The following is a 12,754-nucleotide window of genomic DNA, read 5'->3' on the forward strand; positions in this document are numbered from 1 at the left end:
TCATGATTGCCCGCCCCATCATTTTGGACGTGCGGCACCAAGCCCTTTTTTCTCTTGGGATGTGCTCGGCACTGTTGCATGCAAAAATCGTGTGCAAAAAAGTGTCGGCTGTAATGGCAAAGGGTATTCCTGACATGGTCGATCGGGAGTCGTCATGGAAACTCGGATCGTCGGAAAGGGAGGGCCCTGAGTTGGCCGGTTGACGTTGGACGGATCATCCCATCTTGTATTGTAGCCTCAGTCGGGCAGGCGAAGCAAGCATAATCTCCTGCGAAAGCAGCGCGCCATGGGAAATTTCCCCGGATGTCGCTTCTTGTTGTGTATTACGGGCGGCGTGCTGGAGTCATCTTATGGTGTTTGAGGCTTTGTTGGAGAAGGACGATTAGATCCTGCTTGTGCGATCTGCTAAGCCCAGGGAAGAGCCAGTGTGGAAGTCACGTGGAAAGTGGCGTGCAGCGCACGTGTTGGCGATGAAGGGACTTAGAGGGAAGAACCAGCCATGAGAATAGCGAGGATATTGCTTCTCGTCTAGATTTCCAAGACATTTACCCAAAACAACTTTACTCTCTTTAATATTACACCGAGTGTTGTTCCCTTCAATTTCTGCACTTTTTTTCAAAGGAGGGAAAAAAAGCATGGGTGCTCAATGCTATCACTGAATATCTGTCGTTGGTCTTGCTAGATGGGTCTAAGTGAGGAAACTCGAGAAACTTGCAACACCAGCAGATCACGCAGGATATGCCACGCCTTCAAGTGTTATCTTCTACAGGTATCATCCATCCTTCGAGTCGTATCTGACCCCTGATTTACGCATGGATGCTCCAAAAAGACAGGCATCTTATCGCCAACACGTCAATGCAATCCCCTTTAATCGTGCCTCGGCTCGTTGCCATACAGCCCCACTTACCGAGTATCACGACGAGATTTTACAGCTTCGGACTCGTCAAGGAGCCCGGTACAGGACAAGCCTGACTCGAAATTTGGTGGCACCAGAAATCTCGAGGTTTGCTTGGTGCTTGCTAGACCCGATGCAGAAAAATCGACCGAGCTGAGACCAGTTTGCCTCATCGAAACAACGTGAAACTTGGGCCGAGTCGAACAATTCGGGAAGCGCTGGAATTGTCTGTCGGCCATGGCCATTCCATTTCTCTCGGCCGCCGGATGAGATCCACCCCGTGTAACTCGGACCCGTTGTCGTTTTGCTGGGGGCGACTACGACGTACTTGGATCTATTAATACTACTCTGTCGCAGTTTTGTTCTCCATGCGCTGCAATCCTCTGAATCCTCCCTCCTCTCTATTCTGCCTATATAGAGGACTTCAACACCCTGGTCGATCTCTACATCATCTACTCCAGGGCCAGCGCCATCATCTCCGTCCCCCGCATCAACAACACAGGTACCTGTCGCATACCGCTCCACGAACTGCCGTGATGGAGTGGCTCGGCTTTGCAGACATTGAATTCACCCATGCGCCGTCACCACGGACGGTGCGAGAAAAAGATGGCAACGTGACGGATCTGCTTTCCATTTGCGAAAAGACGACACCACCATGCCACCTGAACCCGCTACTTTTCAATGGCCATCTGCAGACCATGTGGACGGCCACCAAGCCTGCCGGACCCAAGGTCTGGTACAAGCGCAAGATCTTTGAAGCCGACCACAAGATCTACCGGGGCACCTTTGCCGTGGATTTTGTTGTTGAGCCTTTCGAGGAGGAGGACCCTACATTGTGTCGACGGACTGTCTATTACACTAACGAAGAGCTGGAGAATATTGGATCCGACGACACCAAGCCAATGCTTGTTGTGATGCATGGCCTCTCTGGTGGCTCTCACGAGATTTACCTGAGAGAAGCGATTGCGCCCTTGATTGGTGAGGGTGGTTGGGAAGCATGCGTTGTCAACTCGCGAGGATGCGCACGAAGCAAAATCACCAGCGGTGTCTTGTACAACGCAAGAGCAACGTGGGATATCCGCCAGGTAAGAATGCCCATTACGAAAAAGATTGACCCGTCTTACTGACATGTACTTAGACGGTGAAATGGTTGACGGAAAAGTTTCCCAACCGTCCGTTGTTCGGCATTGGCTTTTCGCTGGGGGCTAATATGCTCACAAACGTAAGGCATGAACATGACCCATGACTTAATTCAATATCTCACGCGGAATGATATAGTACTGTGGCGAGGAGGGCTCGAATTGCGTTCTCAAAGGAGCCATTGCGTGCTCTAACCCCTTCAACCTCGAGGTCTCGAGCAAAATTCTCCAGAACAGCTATATGGGCAAGGAGGTTTATCTGCGAGTGATGGGATGTAAGTATACTTTACTACGTTGATCTGGAGCCTTGCTAACAATGCATGTAGCGTCTTTGAAGGAGCTTGCACGAAGACATCGGGAAGCACTGGAACAACATAGCAAGGTCGATGTTGAGGCTGTCCTGGACATCACCTACTTGAACGAGTTCGATCGCTTGATCCAGTAAGTTATTGAACGGCACTTCTTGGGCTGAGACTGACTTTTCTAGGTGCCCTATCTGGGGATATCCTACCGAATATGCATACTACCGAGATGCTTCATCGACTGATGCCATTCTATCCATCAAGATCCCTTTCCTGGCTATCAACTCTGTTGACGATCCCGTAAGGCTTATACTCAGCCCGCTCGTTCACTCATACTTACATATGGTAGATTGCCGTCAAGGAAGCCATTCCGTTTGAAGAGTTCCAGCAGAACCCCAATACTGTTCTTCTTACAACAACGCTCGGTGGACATCTCTGCTGGTTCGAGATAGGTGGCGGTCGATGGTTCCCCAAGCCGGTAGGTCTCACGTAGGAATGACTATCTCTTCTTGAGCTAACGCTGCCCCCAGGTCGCAAACTTCTTGAACCACTTGGCTTTCAAGTGTGATCTTGACAGCCTGAAGCCCGAGGAAGCATCAAAGACCGACTTGACACAGGGACATGGCTATAGCCCAATGCGCCGTAAGATGTTGATTGTGGAAGATTAGGACCAGTGGAACAGTTTTTCTGCCGTTCATGAGATCTGACGTTGAAGGAATCGGGGTTATGCTCGAGGTTCCTGGATAGATTTGTATACTAGACGCATAGCATACACGCACATAGACGGCACATGATGCCATAATTTGACCGTTTTAATCAATTGGCCGAATATGCCTGCAGTGACAGCCCGGCTTAGATGCTGTCTTGGGTCTTTATACCAAATCAACGAAAACCACCAGAGGGACCAAACCCCAGTCCATCAAACTCCTAGCGCCAAGCCATGCAACAACTCCAGATTTTTCCCTTACCTCTCATTCCTGCTGCCTTATGCGAAAGATACCCGCTTCTTGCTCTTGGCCTTGCCCGCCTTGGTGCCTGTAGAGGTGTACTCCTTGAGGCTCTCCTCGTCGCCGGCGCTCTTGCGCTTTCGCTTCTTTCGGAGGGCGTCCTTGGCGTCTTCGAGCTTGTTCTTCTTTTCCTGCTCCTTCTTCTCCTGCTCGACCTTGCGCGCCTCGCGGATCTCCTCCATCTGTCGCGCCTTGATCATCTTGGACTCGATCTGGCCGTTCTTCTCCGCCTGGACGAGGGACAGAATCGTGCTCATGCTCTCCTGCAAAGTAGAAAGTTAGCATTGGAATTGCCTCGCGATTGGGAATACACAAGGCGCCCATACCCTGTCATCGACAAAGACCTTGCCCTTCTTCTTGCCCCTGGGCTTGACGACGCCCACGGGGGTGATCTTATTGAGCGTGGGGATGCCGAGCTGCTCATCGGTGTAGGTGCGCTTCTTGGGGTTCTTGAGCTTCCGGAGGAGCGCCTCGCGACCCTTGTCCTTGACCTGCTTGGACGGTGGCGTGCCCTTGGGCTTCTTGGACTTGGGGGCGATGTCCTTGGAGGACTTGCTCGAGGCGCCGCCGCCCGCGTGCTTGTTCTTGATGGTTTTTGTTCGTACCACACCCATCGTGACGGCAAGAAGAAATGCGTGGAATGGTTTGGCGTGGCTGGAGGCTGGATTTTGGTGGTGGTGAGTGTCGCTGAGCTTGGCTGGGGATACTTTTTTTTTCTTTGGAGTTGCGATAAGGACCGATAAGAAATTCGGTCTCGAAGTCTGGAGCGGGGCCGGGTGGCTGGGCCAAGTCCCGGAGCACAGCCACTGAATCACGGAGGTCTGTGGCGCGGTTTTTCGAGACAAAACCTGAGACCCCAAGTGCACTTTGAAGAGGTGTTCCTGCATGGAGCTGTGCCTCTGATTGGATCAATTGGAGTAACTTGGCCGTCTCATGAGCTGATGCTGTCCCTCGGCTACACTTTCTCCCTCATGGTTCATGTCTGCGGATGGAGTTTTGGCATAAAAAGGCCTCTTGCACAAGCATTGGAAATTGCTCCCAGCTCCATGGATCGGGGTTCAACGCTAAGCCATATCCAGGAGCCTGTCACGGTGGTTATGGAAGATTAATGCGGGAGTGCAAATTAAGCTGGCGGCGAGGCATTGGTTATCTCGAGATCATGTTGCCAGGCGAGAACCCCTTGAGCATGGTAGGTATAGGCACGCAATTGCTGCCTGGACGGTTAATTGGCCCATGATCATTCGTTCTGCAGGGGTTCTTGATCTGTCTGGCCGGGTCTCACAACTCGGAGCCGGGGCAAGGCCGGGTGAGTCAACGCCGAAAACCGTAAGAGGGGAATGGAGGTGGCTTGACCGTCGTATCTCGGATTTGTAGTCTCCTGCTAGAGCTAATGTATGTGACAAGCACCCGGATATGCACTGAGCTGGCTCTCGGCAGAATCATGAACGAGATGCCTGATAGCAAGACTCCCGGCAGCCCCGCCACGCTTCTCCATGGACGGGGGTTTCTACGACACCACAGACGTCAGTGACGGCTGATTTTGTCTTGGTACGCTCCAGGGGCACTCGGGTTCTAACGACATGCCAGCGTGCAACCTGCAACGCAGCGGAATTGACCGGTTCACTTGCACGAGCGAGTATTTGCTTTTTTCTTCCTAGCTGCGTAGATCTCGTGCGACGAGTGTCGTATCAAATGTTTCCAGAAGCCCAAGCACAAGGCGGCTAGACAGTGTCCTCAGGCGCTAGAGGAGGTACACCCCGGCGCTCCGATTGTGTCACTGCCGCCCTGGTGAGTGCCCTCTGACGCCAGGGCCATGGGTAAGGTCCCCCGAGTGCCTGGGGGTCGGGGGGTGGTCCAGTGGAGCCAGGCCGCGCCGCTACAGGCCATCCGCGACCACTTACAGCGAGGGTTTTCAGCGAGCTCAGGGCTTCTCTGGAGAGGAGGAGGTACATGAAAGTACACTCTAGCCCAATCTAGGTGGGATAGTACCCTCTCACTACCCCAACTGTGCACTACGCGACCCGTCTCGATTTTTTACCTTAGTACGTGGGTGGGCTGCCAGAATTTATTCGGGCCCTCCATCATTCTTTCCCTCTCGCAACGTTCCCTGAACCTACCAAAATTCCCCAAACTCAACCTGAAAGATTCTCTTCACCAACTCCTCCAAAACAAACCCGCCTCTACCTCGCGCCAACATTCACTCGCCTCCGACTTCCCCTCGAACAACATCGATACCCGAAATACCTCCGACCTCATCATCAGTCAATAATCGTCAACAAACTCAACCCTAGTCCCCTCGCCCTTCCCGCTATCCATCGTCGCCCCCTCATCCGACCTCGAGACCGTGTAACCTCCAAAGGCTCTACATCGCCAACTCGCCTCGCGCCCCCAACAAAGACTTCTTTTTCGTCTACGAACCTCTTACTGCTCGAGCAACCGACGCCGCATCCGCCCTCTTCCTCTTCCCCTCCCTCCGTCCGTATCTGAGGCGTCTTCGACAGGCGACTTCCCCGCCCTACCTTAATTTGCAGGCAAAACCTGTCCCATTCAGTCTTGATGGATAACCTCTGGGCCCGCCGCACAAAGTAAGTTTACTTACCTTGCCCCTCTGTTTACACAACATGCGAATCTTACCAACACTTTCCACTTCAACAGCTCCGGCAAGCTCTCCCTCTCGACACCCGGTCAAGGGTCCAGTGGTGATTCCTTCAGTCGCAATGCCTCCTTCCCAAAGCGCCAAGGCGGCGATACCCCGTCCTCGAGCAAACCGAACCCCTTCAACACCACACCTGGAGGCGGCCTGGTCTCCCCCACCAGCGGTGCCTCCAGCGCCTTTGGTCTAGGCTCTGGAGCTTTCGCCTCCTTTGGGTCTGCGAAAACACCCAAGTCCTCGGCCAACCCTTTCGACTCGGCTATGGGCACCGCGGTTGCAAAGTCTGGCCAGTCCAAGGACTTGTCAAAGGCTGTGGGGAAGGCCCCCAGCATGGCCTCCATCTCTGAGGGTAACCAGGCGGCCGCGGCGGCCGCTCCTGTATCACACCCGCTCATGGAGCCCTGGACTTTCTGGTACCGACCCCCGATCTCCAAGGCCCACGGCTTCATCGAATACGAGAAGACCCTGCACGAGATTGCCACTGTGCGGACGGTGGAGGAGTTTTGGGAGATCTTTTCGTACCTGAAGCGCCCCTCCTCGCTTCCGGTTGTGTCAGACTTTCATCTCTTCAAGAAGGGTGTCCGCCCAATCTGGGAGGATGATGTTAACAAGAAGGGTGGCAAGTGGGTTGTTCGGATGAAGAAGGGCGTGGCCGACCGGTACTGGGAAGACCTCATGCTCTCCCTCATTGGGGATCAGTTTGGTGACGCTGGAGAGGATGTTTGTGGTGCCGTGCTCAGTGTAAGGAACGGAGAGGACATCCTGAGCATTTGGACCCGGACGGACGGCGGCCGCGTCATCAAGATTCGGTAAGTCTTGTTGCAAGCGAGTGGAAGTATTCTGAGGCTGACTCCTCAACAGTGAGACCATGAAGCACGTCCTCAACTTCCCCCCCAACACTCGAGTGGAGTTCAAGAGCCATGACTCTAGTATCCAGCAACGAACGGCCATCGAGGAGCAGCGCCGCGAAAAGGCGGGCCAGCACCATCACCACGATAAGCGTCACACAGGTGGCGTGTCGAAGCAGCCCTCGGAGCAATCCTAGTCGTAGCGCGTCCGGCGTTAGTGTCCCTGACCACCAACCTGTGTACTGTATTTTCGACAAGTCGTTTTCCACGTTCCGGGATTTATCGACCGAGTCGCACTTGTTTTTTAACTACTTACTTTGTTTGTGTTCCCTTGTCTTTACGAATGACAACTTTGTTGGCGGTGTTGGAGAGTTCTTCTGGGTGGGGCTGCTCATAACGTGTTCATGAGGATCAGGGTTGGCGGCTGGGACGGGACGACTGGATGACATGAGGGAAACAAACGGCTGTATGGGTACAAAGGGTGAGGCCGGTCGATGATGATATCAGGCTTCGCCCAGGGATGGATGGTTAGCTGCGAGCGGCCAGGACGTGGCTCGCCCAATAGCGGATTTCGGCGAGAGCTACAATCACAAGAGCGAGCTTTGAGGGCTGTCGTTTGTCGCCCAAGCACAAGACCATTTTTGCCTCATATCATAAACCGTGAGATTACAATTGTGCCTATTAGTTGTGTTCATGACTTATGTAGGGTCATGATGCCGCTGCTTTCCCCTTGCCCTTTGGCTCCCTTCTCCTTTCCCATACTTGTAGATATGTCTCTCCGAGATACAACAACTCGCTCTGCACCTTGTCCACAAAGAGATCCTGACACACCACCCACTCTCCCGTTGCCTTGTTCTTGAGCTGCACCTTCCATGTTTTGCGCTCCTCGCCGCTGTCGACCACATCCTCGCGCACGCGAACCGCCTCGTGGACGACGTTTGCGACGAGATCGTACCAGATAGGTTCGCCAGGGGGCCACTCGCGAGGGTTAGGCTCAACGTATGGCGACATGTCGAGATTTCGGGCGTCGAACGTAACGATGGTGGGGTTGCGCTCCGAGACGAACTTGTTCTGGGAGAAGCGCTTGACGTGGAAGATGAGGTAGGGGGGCAGGGGGTGCATGAGGCGGTACCGCTTTCTCTGAGCATGGTGTTCCTGGGCTCGTTGTCCATCATACTTTGTGAGGATGGTAGTCAGCGGGACTTGTGGGATGATGTTCTTCTCGAGCTCGTCCTGGAAGAGCGGCGCTGAGGGGAGGTCGAGAGTGAGGAGGAGGAAGCGAACCACGTCGACCTTGACATCGGCGTCCTCGAATCGTAGGCGATCGCTAGCATCTGCACGTGCTGTGATGGCCTGCGACTCGACCTTCATCTTTCCCTGGAACGTCCGCTGCACCATGGAGCTGCCGGGCTTTGTCTTGCTGCCACCCAGGCCAAGGTGGAGGTTGTTGAGGAACCACGACAAGAAGTCCACGGGGTCTGATTGCGCCGTGAGGGTGAAGCGCTTGTTGGAGCGGAGCGAGATCTCCTGCAGAAGCTCGTGTGGCGAGACGTGCGCTTTAAAGGCACGAGGGTTCCAGATCTTGCGGACGAGAATGCTGCATCGCTTGACGAGCTCCGTCTTGTCGGGAAAATCCTCGAGGAGGAGGTAGTTGCGCAGTGGCGCGACGTGGGCGAGAGCCTGGACCACGACGTTGAAGTAGTCGTTCTCCTTGATATTGTTCATACCCACAAAGCCGGGCGTGTATTCCTTGGAGTCGAGGGTGTAGCTGGTACGTTTGGCGCGGTCCATCTCGATCACCTCCTTCTTTGTGTATCGCGGGTCCGACACGTACTTTATGTCGTCTAGAGCGCGACTCTTGACCTCGTACCCCTCCGGCAGGACGTAGACGCGCTGGGTCTCGAGGTTGATGAAGACATGGTGGTCCTCGTCGAGCGAGTGGAAGTAGGCGTGCGACTTTGGTCCGCGGCCCTGGAAGTACTTGCCGCAGACGAGGCAGGCGTAGACGTTGATGTTGGAGAGCGACACGGAGCAGAGCTTTTCAAAGTCAAAGTCGAGCACGTTACGGTCGATGGTGTCGAGGTAGAGATCGTCGTAGCCGTCTGTGGGCGCCGACTGTCGTATGGGCGCAGCAGCAGCGGGCTCGTCATCGTCAAAGTCGTCATCGTCGTCTTGTGCGTCGCCATTGGCATGCGCCTCAGGTTGAGCGTCAGCTTCAGCGCCGTTCCCTAGAGGAGATTCGATATCCTCCAGTCGAGACTTCTTTGATACTGGCGAAGCAATGTCGAGGTCATCGAGGGCCTCGGAGGCCTGGCGCTTGGCCATTGTTGAGGGCAAAGGCAGGATAACAGCAGTAGATAGACACAGATCGTATTTGAATGGCCGGTTGGGGCGGTGACACCTCTTGTCGTCTCGCTGAAGCTTGGTTGAAATTTGACGTTGTAGATGAAGGAGTGAGGACGGAACGAATGCAGCGGTTATGAGTGGAGCCTTGAAGCTCAGGACATGGGTCAAGGGAAAACCGTGAGTCGAGGCAGGTAGAACGAAGGCAACAGGCTATCCTCCTCTAAGGGTACTCATAAGCATGCAATAAGAAGAATAAAATAGCAATCGAGATGACTACACTTATTAGGATAGACTTTATTTCATTTTAGTCATTTCATATGAATCATTATATCATAAAGAGGCAGTATTTATGATGGTATATCCTCCTTTTGGCGTGCGACCTCATGCGTTAGCGCGACCAGGCTACGACGGACCACATGAGAACACCAGGAAGTTATCATGAGATCAGATTCAAAGACAATTTATTTCCGCAAATACTTGCAAGCATTTTATCTATATCCATTGTACTCCAATGTTTGATTATCCGGGAATGAACACACGGGGGGTAAATACTTGGGCTCTGGATCAACAACCATATGATCCATCGTCTAACCAGCCATGACAACATCCTCGTCCAAAGCAGGTGCAAGATCATCCATCTCCTGCAGGGTATATTCCACCAGATAACTCTCATCAACCAGCTCCTCAGTGCGCTTGTAATGCCTCTCTGTGTAGACACGAATGGCGTGCAAAACATCCTTCAAACTCTTCTGCCCCTGGGCCCCCTTGACTGAAAGATTCGAAAATTTGGACGCAGGATAGCTGCGGATGAGAGTCAACAAGATTCTCTGGGCTACTGGCGCTGTTCGAGCGTTCGTGTTCCAGTCTCGCAGTCTCAGTAGAAGGAGGAAGATTTGTTCGTCTGACAGGCTGCCCAGCACCTCATCCACAGCTTTCAAACCGCTCAGACTGCCCTTGTCAGGGTTGCTTGTTGTCATGACTGAAGTGAACAGGCTCAGGAGACGGCCTGGGTGGTTGAGCTGGAGTGCGAGAGTGATGGCTTCCCGGAAAGAACCAGCGTGGATATGGTTCTCCAGCTCCTGCTCCTGCTCAATCATCTTCAACGCAGCCTGTGATGCTGCCGCTTGAGTCTCGGACGAAGTGTCCTTCCAGAAGGTCACTGTCGAGTCACCACTGCCAGAAACAATAGTGTTGTTCTCTGGGTGGACAGCCACAGCCCAAACGCGGTCCTCATGGTTATCGAGTGTGCACTCTGCCTCGCCCGAGTTGGCATCCCAAACCTTGACGAGACCATCACCACCAGCACTGGTGAACTGGACTCGCCTCTTGGACTGATCCTGTGTAGAAGGCATGTTCAACCACGCAACCTTCAGGACACTGTTGGAATGGCCCTCGAAGGTTCTGATGCAGGTATAGTTGGCGAGATTCCAGAGCTTGATAGTCTTGTCACCACTGCCGGTGAGGACGACGCCCTTTCCGGTGACAGGGCCATCTTCGCCCTGGATAGCTGGCATTTGTGCGGGAGAAAACTGAACCGACCAGACACCTCGCTTGTGACCGCGCAGGATGCCCTGAACTTCACCCTCCGCCACAGACCAGATCTTGACCGTCTTATCCTGCGACGCGGATGCAAAAAGCTGGCTCGAGTGGTGAACGTTGATTGCGTTGATGTCCTTGTCGTGTGCCTTTCGAGTGAAAACTGCACGGGAACCGGTCTTGTGGCCCTTTTGCTGGGCTGTTCGAGGAATTTCCCACTTCTTGACGGTCTGATCTTGAGAACCCGTAATAAGGAAAGGGGGAGGGTTGTTCAGGGGATCAGAGCGCGCGGCAGATGACTCGGCAGGAATGCCCTTGGGGAGAGCGACAGCACCCAGAGATTCAGCATGACCCGAGAATGTTGCCCAGCAGGTGTAAGAGTTGTTGGCATGATCAATACGCCAGAGCTTGGCTGTGTTATCCTTGGCACCTGTGGCAATCCAGTGGCCTGACCAGTCAATATCGAGAGAAATAACGATTTCATCATGACCCTTGAGGAGAGCAACATCTTGCCCAAAGTAAGGGGAAGAGTCAGAGTCCCACGCAGATTCGCCACCCTGAGTCTCTGTCTCAGAAACAGACACAAGCCTGACATCCTCCGAGTTTGTGGCTAGGGCAACGAGTGAACGGTCTGGGAGAAGGTAACCCAAGTCGATAATGTCGTCGTGTGTTCCGGATATCCTTCGGAAGGGCTCCGGTGCCGAGAGTGATGATGCCTCTGCCTTCTTAGGGGGTCGGTACAGAGCCAGAGTATGGTCGACCTGGACAAGGAGGATGAAGGGGAGACCAGGGCGGTAGATGCCAGACGCGATGCCTTCCTCTTCACTCTTGGCAGCCTGCTGTGGGGTGAGCTCTTTGCCTGTATCCGTGTCCCAGATGCGAAGGCAGCCATTTGCACCAGCCGAGTAAGTGAGTTGTCCATCATCGATGAAGCCAGCCGCCTCGACAAGTTCCAGACAGGGCACCACCTTGCGAATCTTCCAAGACTTGGCATCCCACCAAGTCAGGGTCTTGTCTCTGCCTGCCGTAACCAGGGCGTGCTGCTCTGGTGAGTAGTCGAGTCCCTGAACGTCGGAAACGTGAGACTCGAGGTTGGCGACACAGCTGCGCTTGTGCAAGTCCCATACTCTGACCTTGCCATCTTGGTTACCACAGGCAAGTCTGAAGTTGGTTGTGCTGGCGTTCTCCTCCTCGTCAGAATCTTCCTGACGCTTTGATTTCTTCCCCTTGCGAGCAGCCTCATTGGAGCGTGCGGCGACCTCGAAGAAGTGAAGCGCAGAGACCAAAACAGAAGATCCACGGAAAGTATGAGTGACGTAGCCTGCGGCTATATCCCACACCTTTACTGATCCATCTGTTCCTCCAGTCGCAAGCAAGGTGCTGGTTCGGTCAACAGCAAGAACGACGACGGGCGTGCCGTGGGCCTTGACTGTGCGGGTGAGAGTAGCTTCGATAGATCCATCATCCTCAGACCGCTTCAGGGCATAAATCCTCATGGATAGGGAGCGCGAGCAGATGATGAGATGAGAGCCGGAGGGTGTCACTGCGGCATGTTAGTTTAGCTCAGTCAAGCATCTTTCGAGTAAACTCACAGGTCAAGGTAGAAATGAGCTCTCCGTCCTATTAAGGGTTAGTAATGTCGCGTTGAAAGACTCCAGTGGAATTCTTACACCCTCGATTTGCGCAAGGTGCTTGCCGTTGGTCGGATCAGTGAGAATCGCATCCTCCCCAAGAACTGTCGCGAGAATGCGGGCGCCATTGTCAAGAGCTACAGAGCCTCCAGTAAAGATGGGTCGAATGACATGATCAACGTCAAACGTCGTCTTCAACGGCTGCTTATTTGCCATTGTGTGTGCGTTGATGCGAATGCGACCTGACGAGAAATCAAAGCAGAGAAGCTCTCATGAGTCCCGACTTCCTGTTCCTCGATTTTTTTTTTTGGCGTCCGTGGAAACGCAACTTGATTGGTGGAAAGTGCGATTACATAAGTCGCGATCGCACTTGCCACACCTCCAAGCCACACCTCAT

General features: G+C 53.6%; 5 protein-coding genes across 5 annotated transcripts; 2 read left to right on the forward strand and 3 right to left on the reverse strand.

The window, feature by feature from the left end:
* Nucleotides 1-1,265: 1,265 nt before the first annotated feature.
* NCS54_01148100 (AB hydrolase-1 domain-containing protein) lies at nt 1,266-3,004 on the forward strand (the record flags this gene model as incomplete). Its single annotated transcript, XM_053156756.1, has 7 exons — nt 1,266-1,980; nt 2,034-2,117; nt 2,174-2,309; nt 2,361-2,475; nt 2,522-2,636; nt 2,686-2,814; nt 2,867-3,004. Exons 1-7 carry the CDS (start codon nt 1,432-1,434, stop codon nt 3,002-3,004), a joined length of 1,266 nt encoding a protein of 421 aa, XP_053012731.1. The 5' UTR covers nt 1,266-1,431.
* Nucleotides 3,005-3,321: 317 nt separating this feature from the next.
* NCS54_01148200 (Hypothetical protein) lies at nt 3,322-4,056 on the reverse strand (the record flags this gene model as incomplete). The annotated part of the gene is made up of 2 exons (XM_053156757.1): nt 3,670-4,056; nt 3,322-3,606 (listed from the first exon to the last, which is right to left on the reverse strand). The coding sequence occupies exons 1-2, from the start codon at nt 3,955-3,957 to the stop codon at nt 3,322-3,324; spliced, it is 573 nt and encodes a 190-aa protein (XP_053012732.1). The 5' UTR covers nt 3,958-4,056.
* Nucleotides 4,057-5,899: 1,843 nt separating this feature from the next.
* NCS54_01148300 (Hypothetical protein) lies at nt 5,900-7,041 on the forward strand (the record flags this gene model as incomplete). Its single annotated transcript, XM_053156758.1, has 3 exons — nt 5,900-5,928; nt 5,999-6,805; nt 6,858-7,041. The coding sequence occupies 3 exons, from the start codon at nt 5,900-5,902 to the stop codon at nt 7,039-7,041; spliced, it is 1,020 nt and encodes a 339-aa protein (XP_053012733.1).
* A 511-nt stretch (nt 7,042-7,552) lies between these two features.
* On the reverse strand, nt 7,553-9,169 carry NCS54_01148400 (Hypothetical protein; the record flags this gene model as incomplete). Its single annotated transcript, XM_053156759.1, has 1 exon — nt 7,553-9,169. One exon carries the CDS (start codon nt 9,167-9,169, stop codon nt 7,553-7,555), a length of 1,617 nt encoding a protein of 538 aa, XP_053012734.1.
* Nucleotides 9,170-9,777: 608 nt separating this feature from the next.
* On the reverse strand, nt 9,778-12,588 carry NCS54_01148500 (Utp13 domain-containing protein; the record flags this gene model as incomplete). Its single annotated transcript, XM_053156760.1, has 3 exons — nt 12,397-12,588; nt 12,319-12,346; nt 9,778-12,269 (listed from the first exon to the last, which is right to left on the reverse strand). The coding sequence occupies exons 1-3, from the start codon at nt 12,571-12,573 to the stop codon at nt 9,778-9,780; spliced, it is 2,697 nt and encodes an 898-aa protein (XP_053012735.1). The 5' UTR covers nt 12,574-12,588.
* Between the last annotated feature and the right edge of the window lie 166 nt (nt 12,589-12,754).

The sequence above is a fragment of the Fusarium falciforme genome, chromosome 9 (assembly GCF_026873545.1).
Source record: "Fusarium falciforme chromosome 9, complete sequence".
Lineage (NCBI taxonomy): Eukaryota > Fungi > Ascomycota > Sordariomycetes > Hypocreales > Nectriaceae > Fusarium > Fusarium falciforme.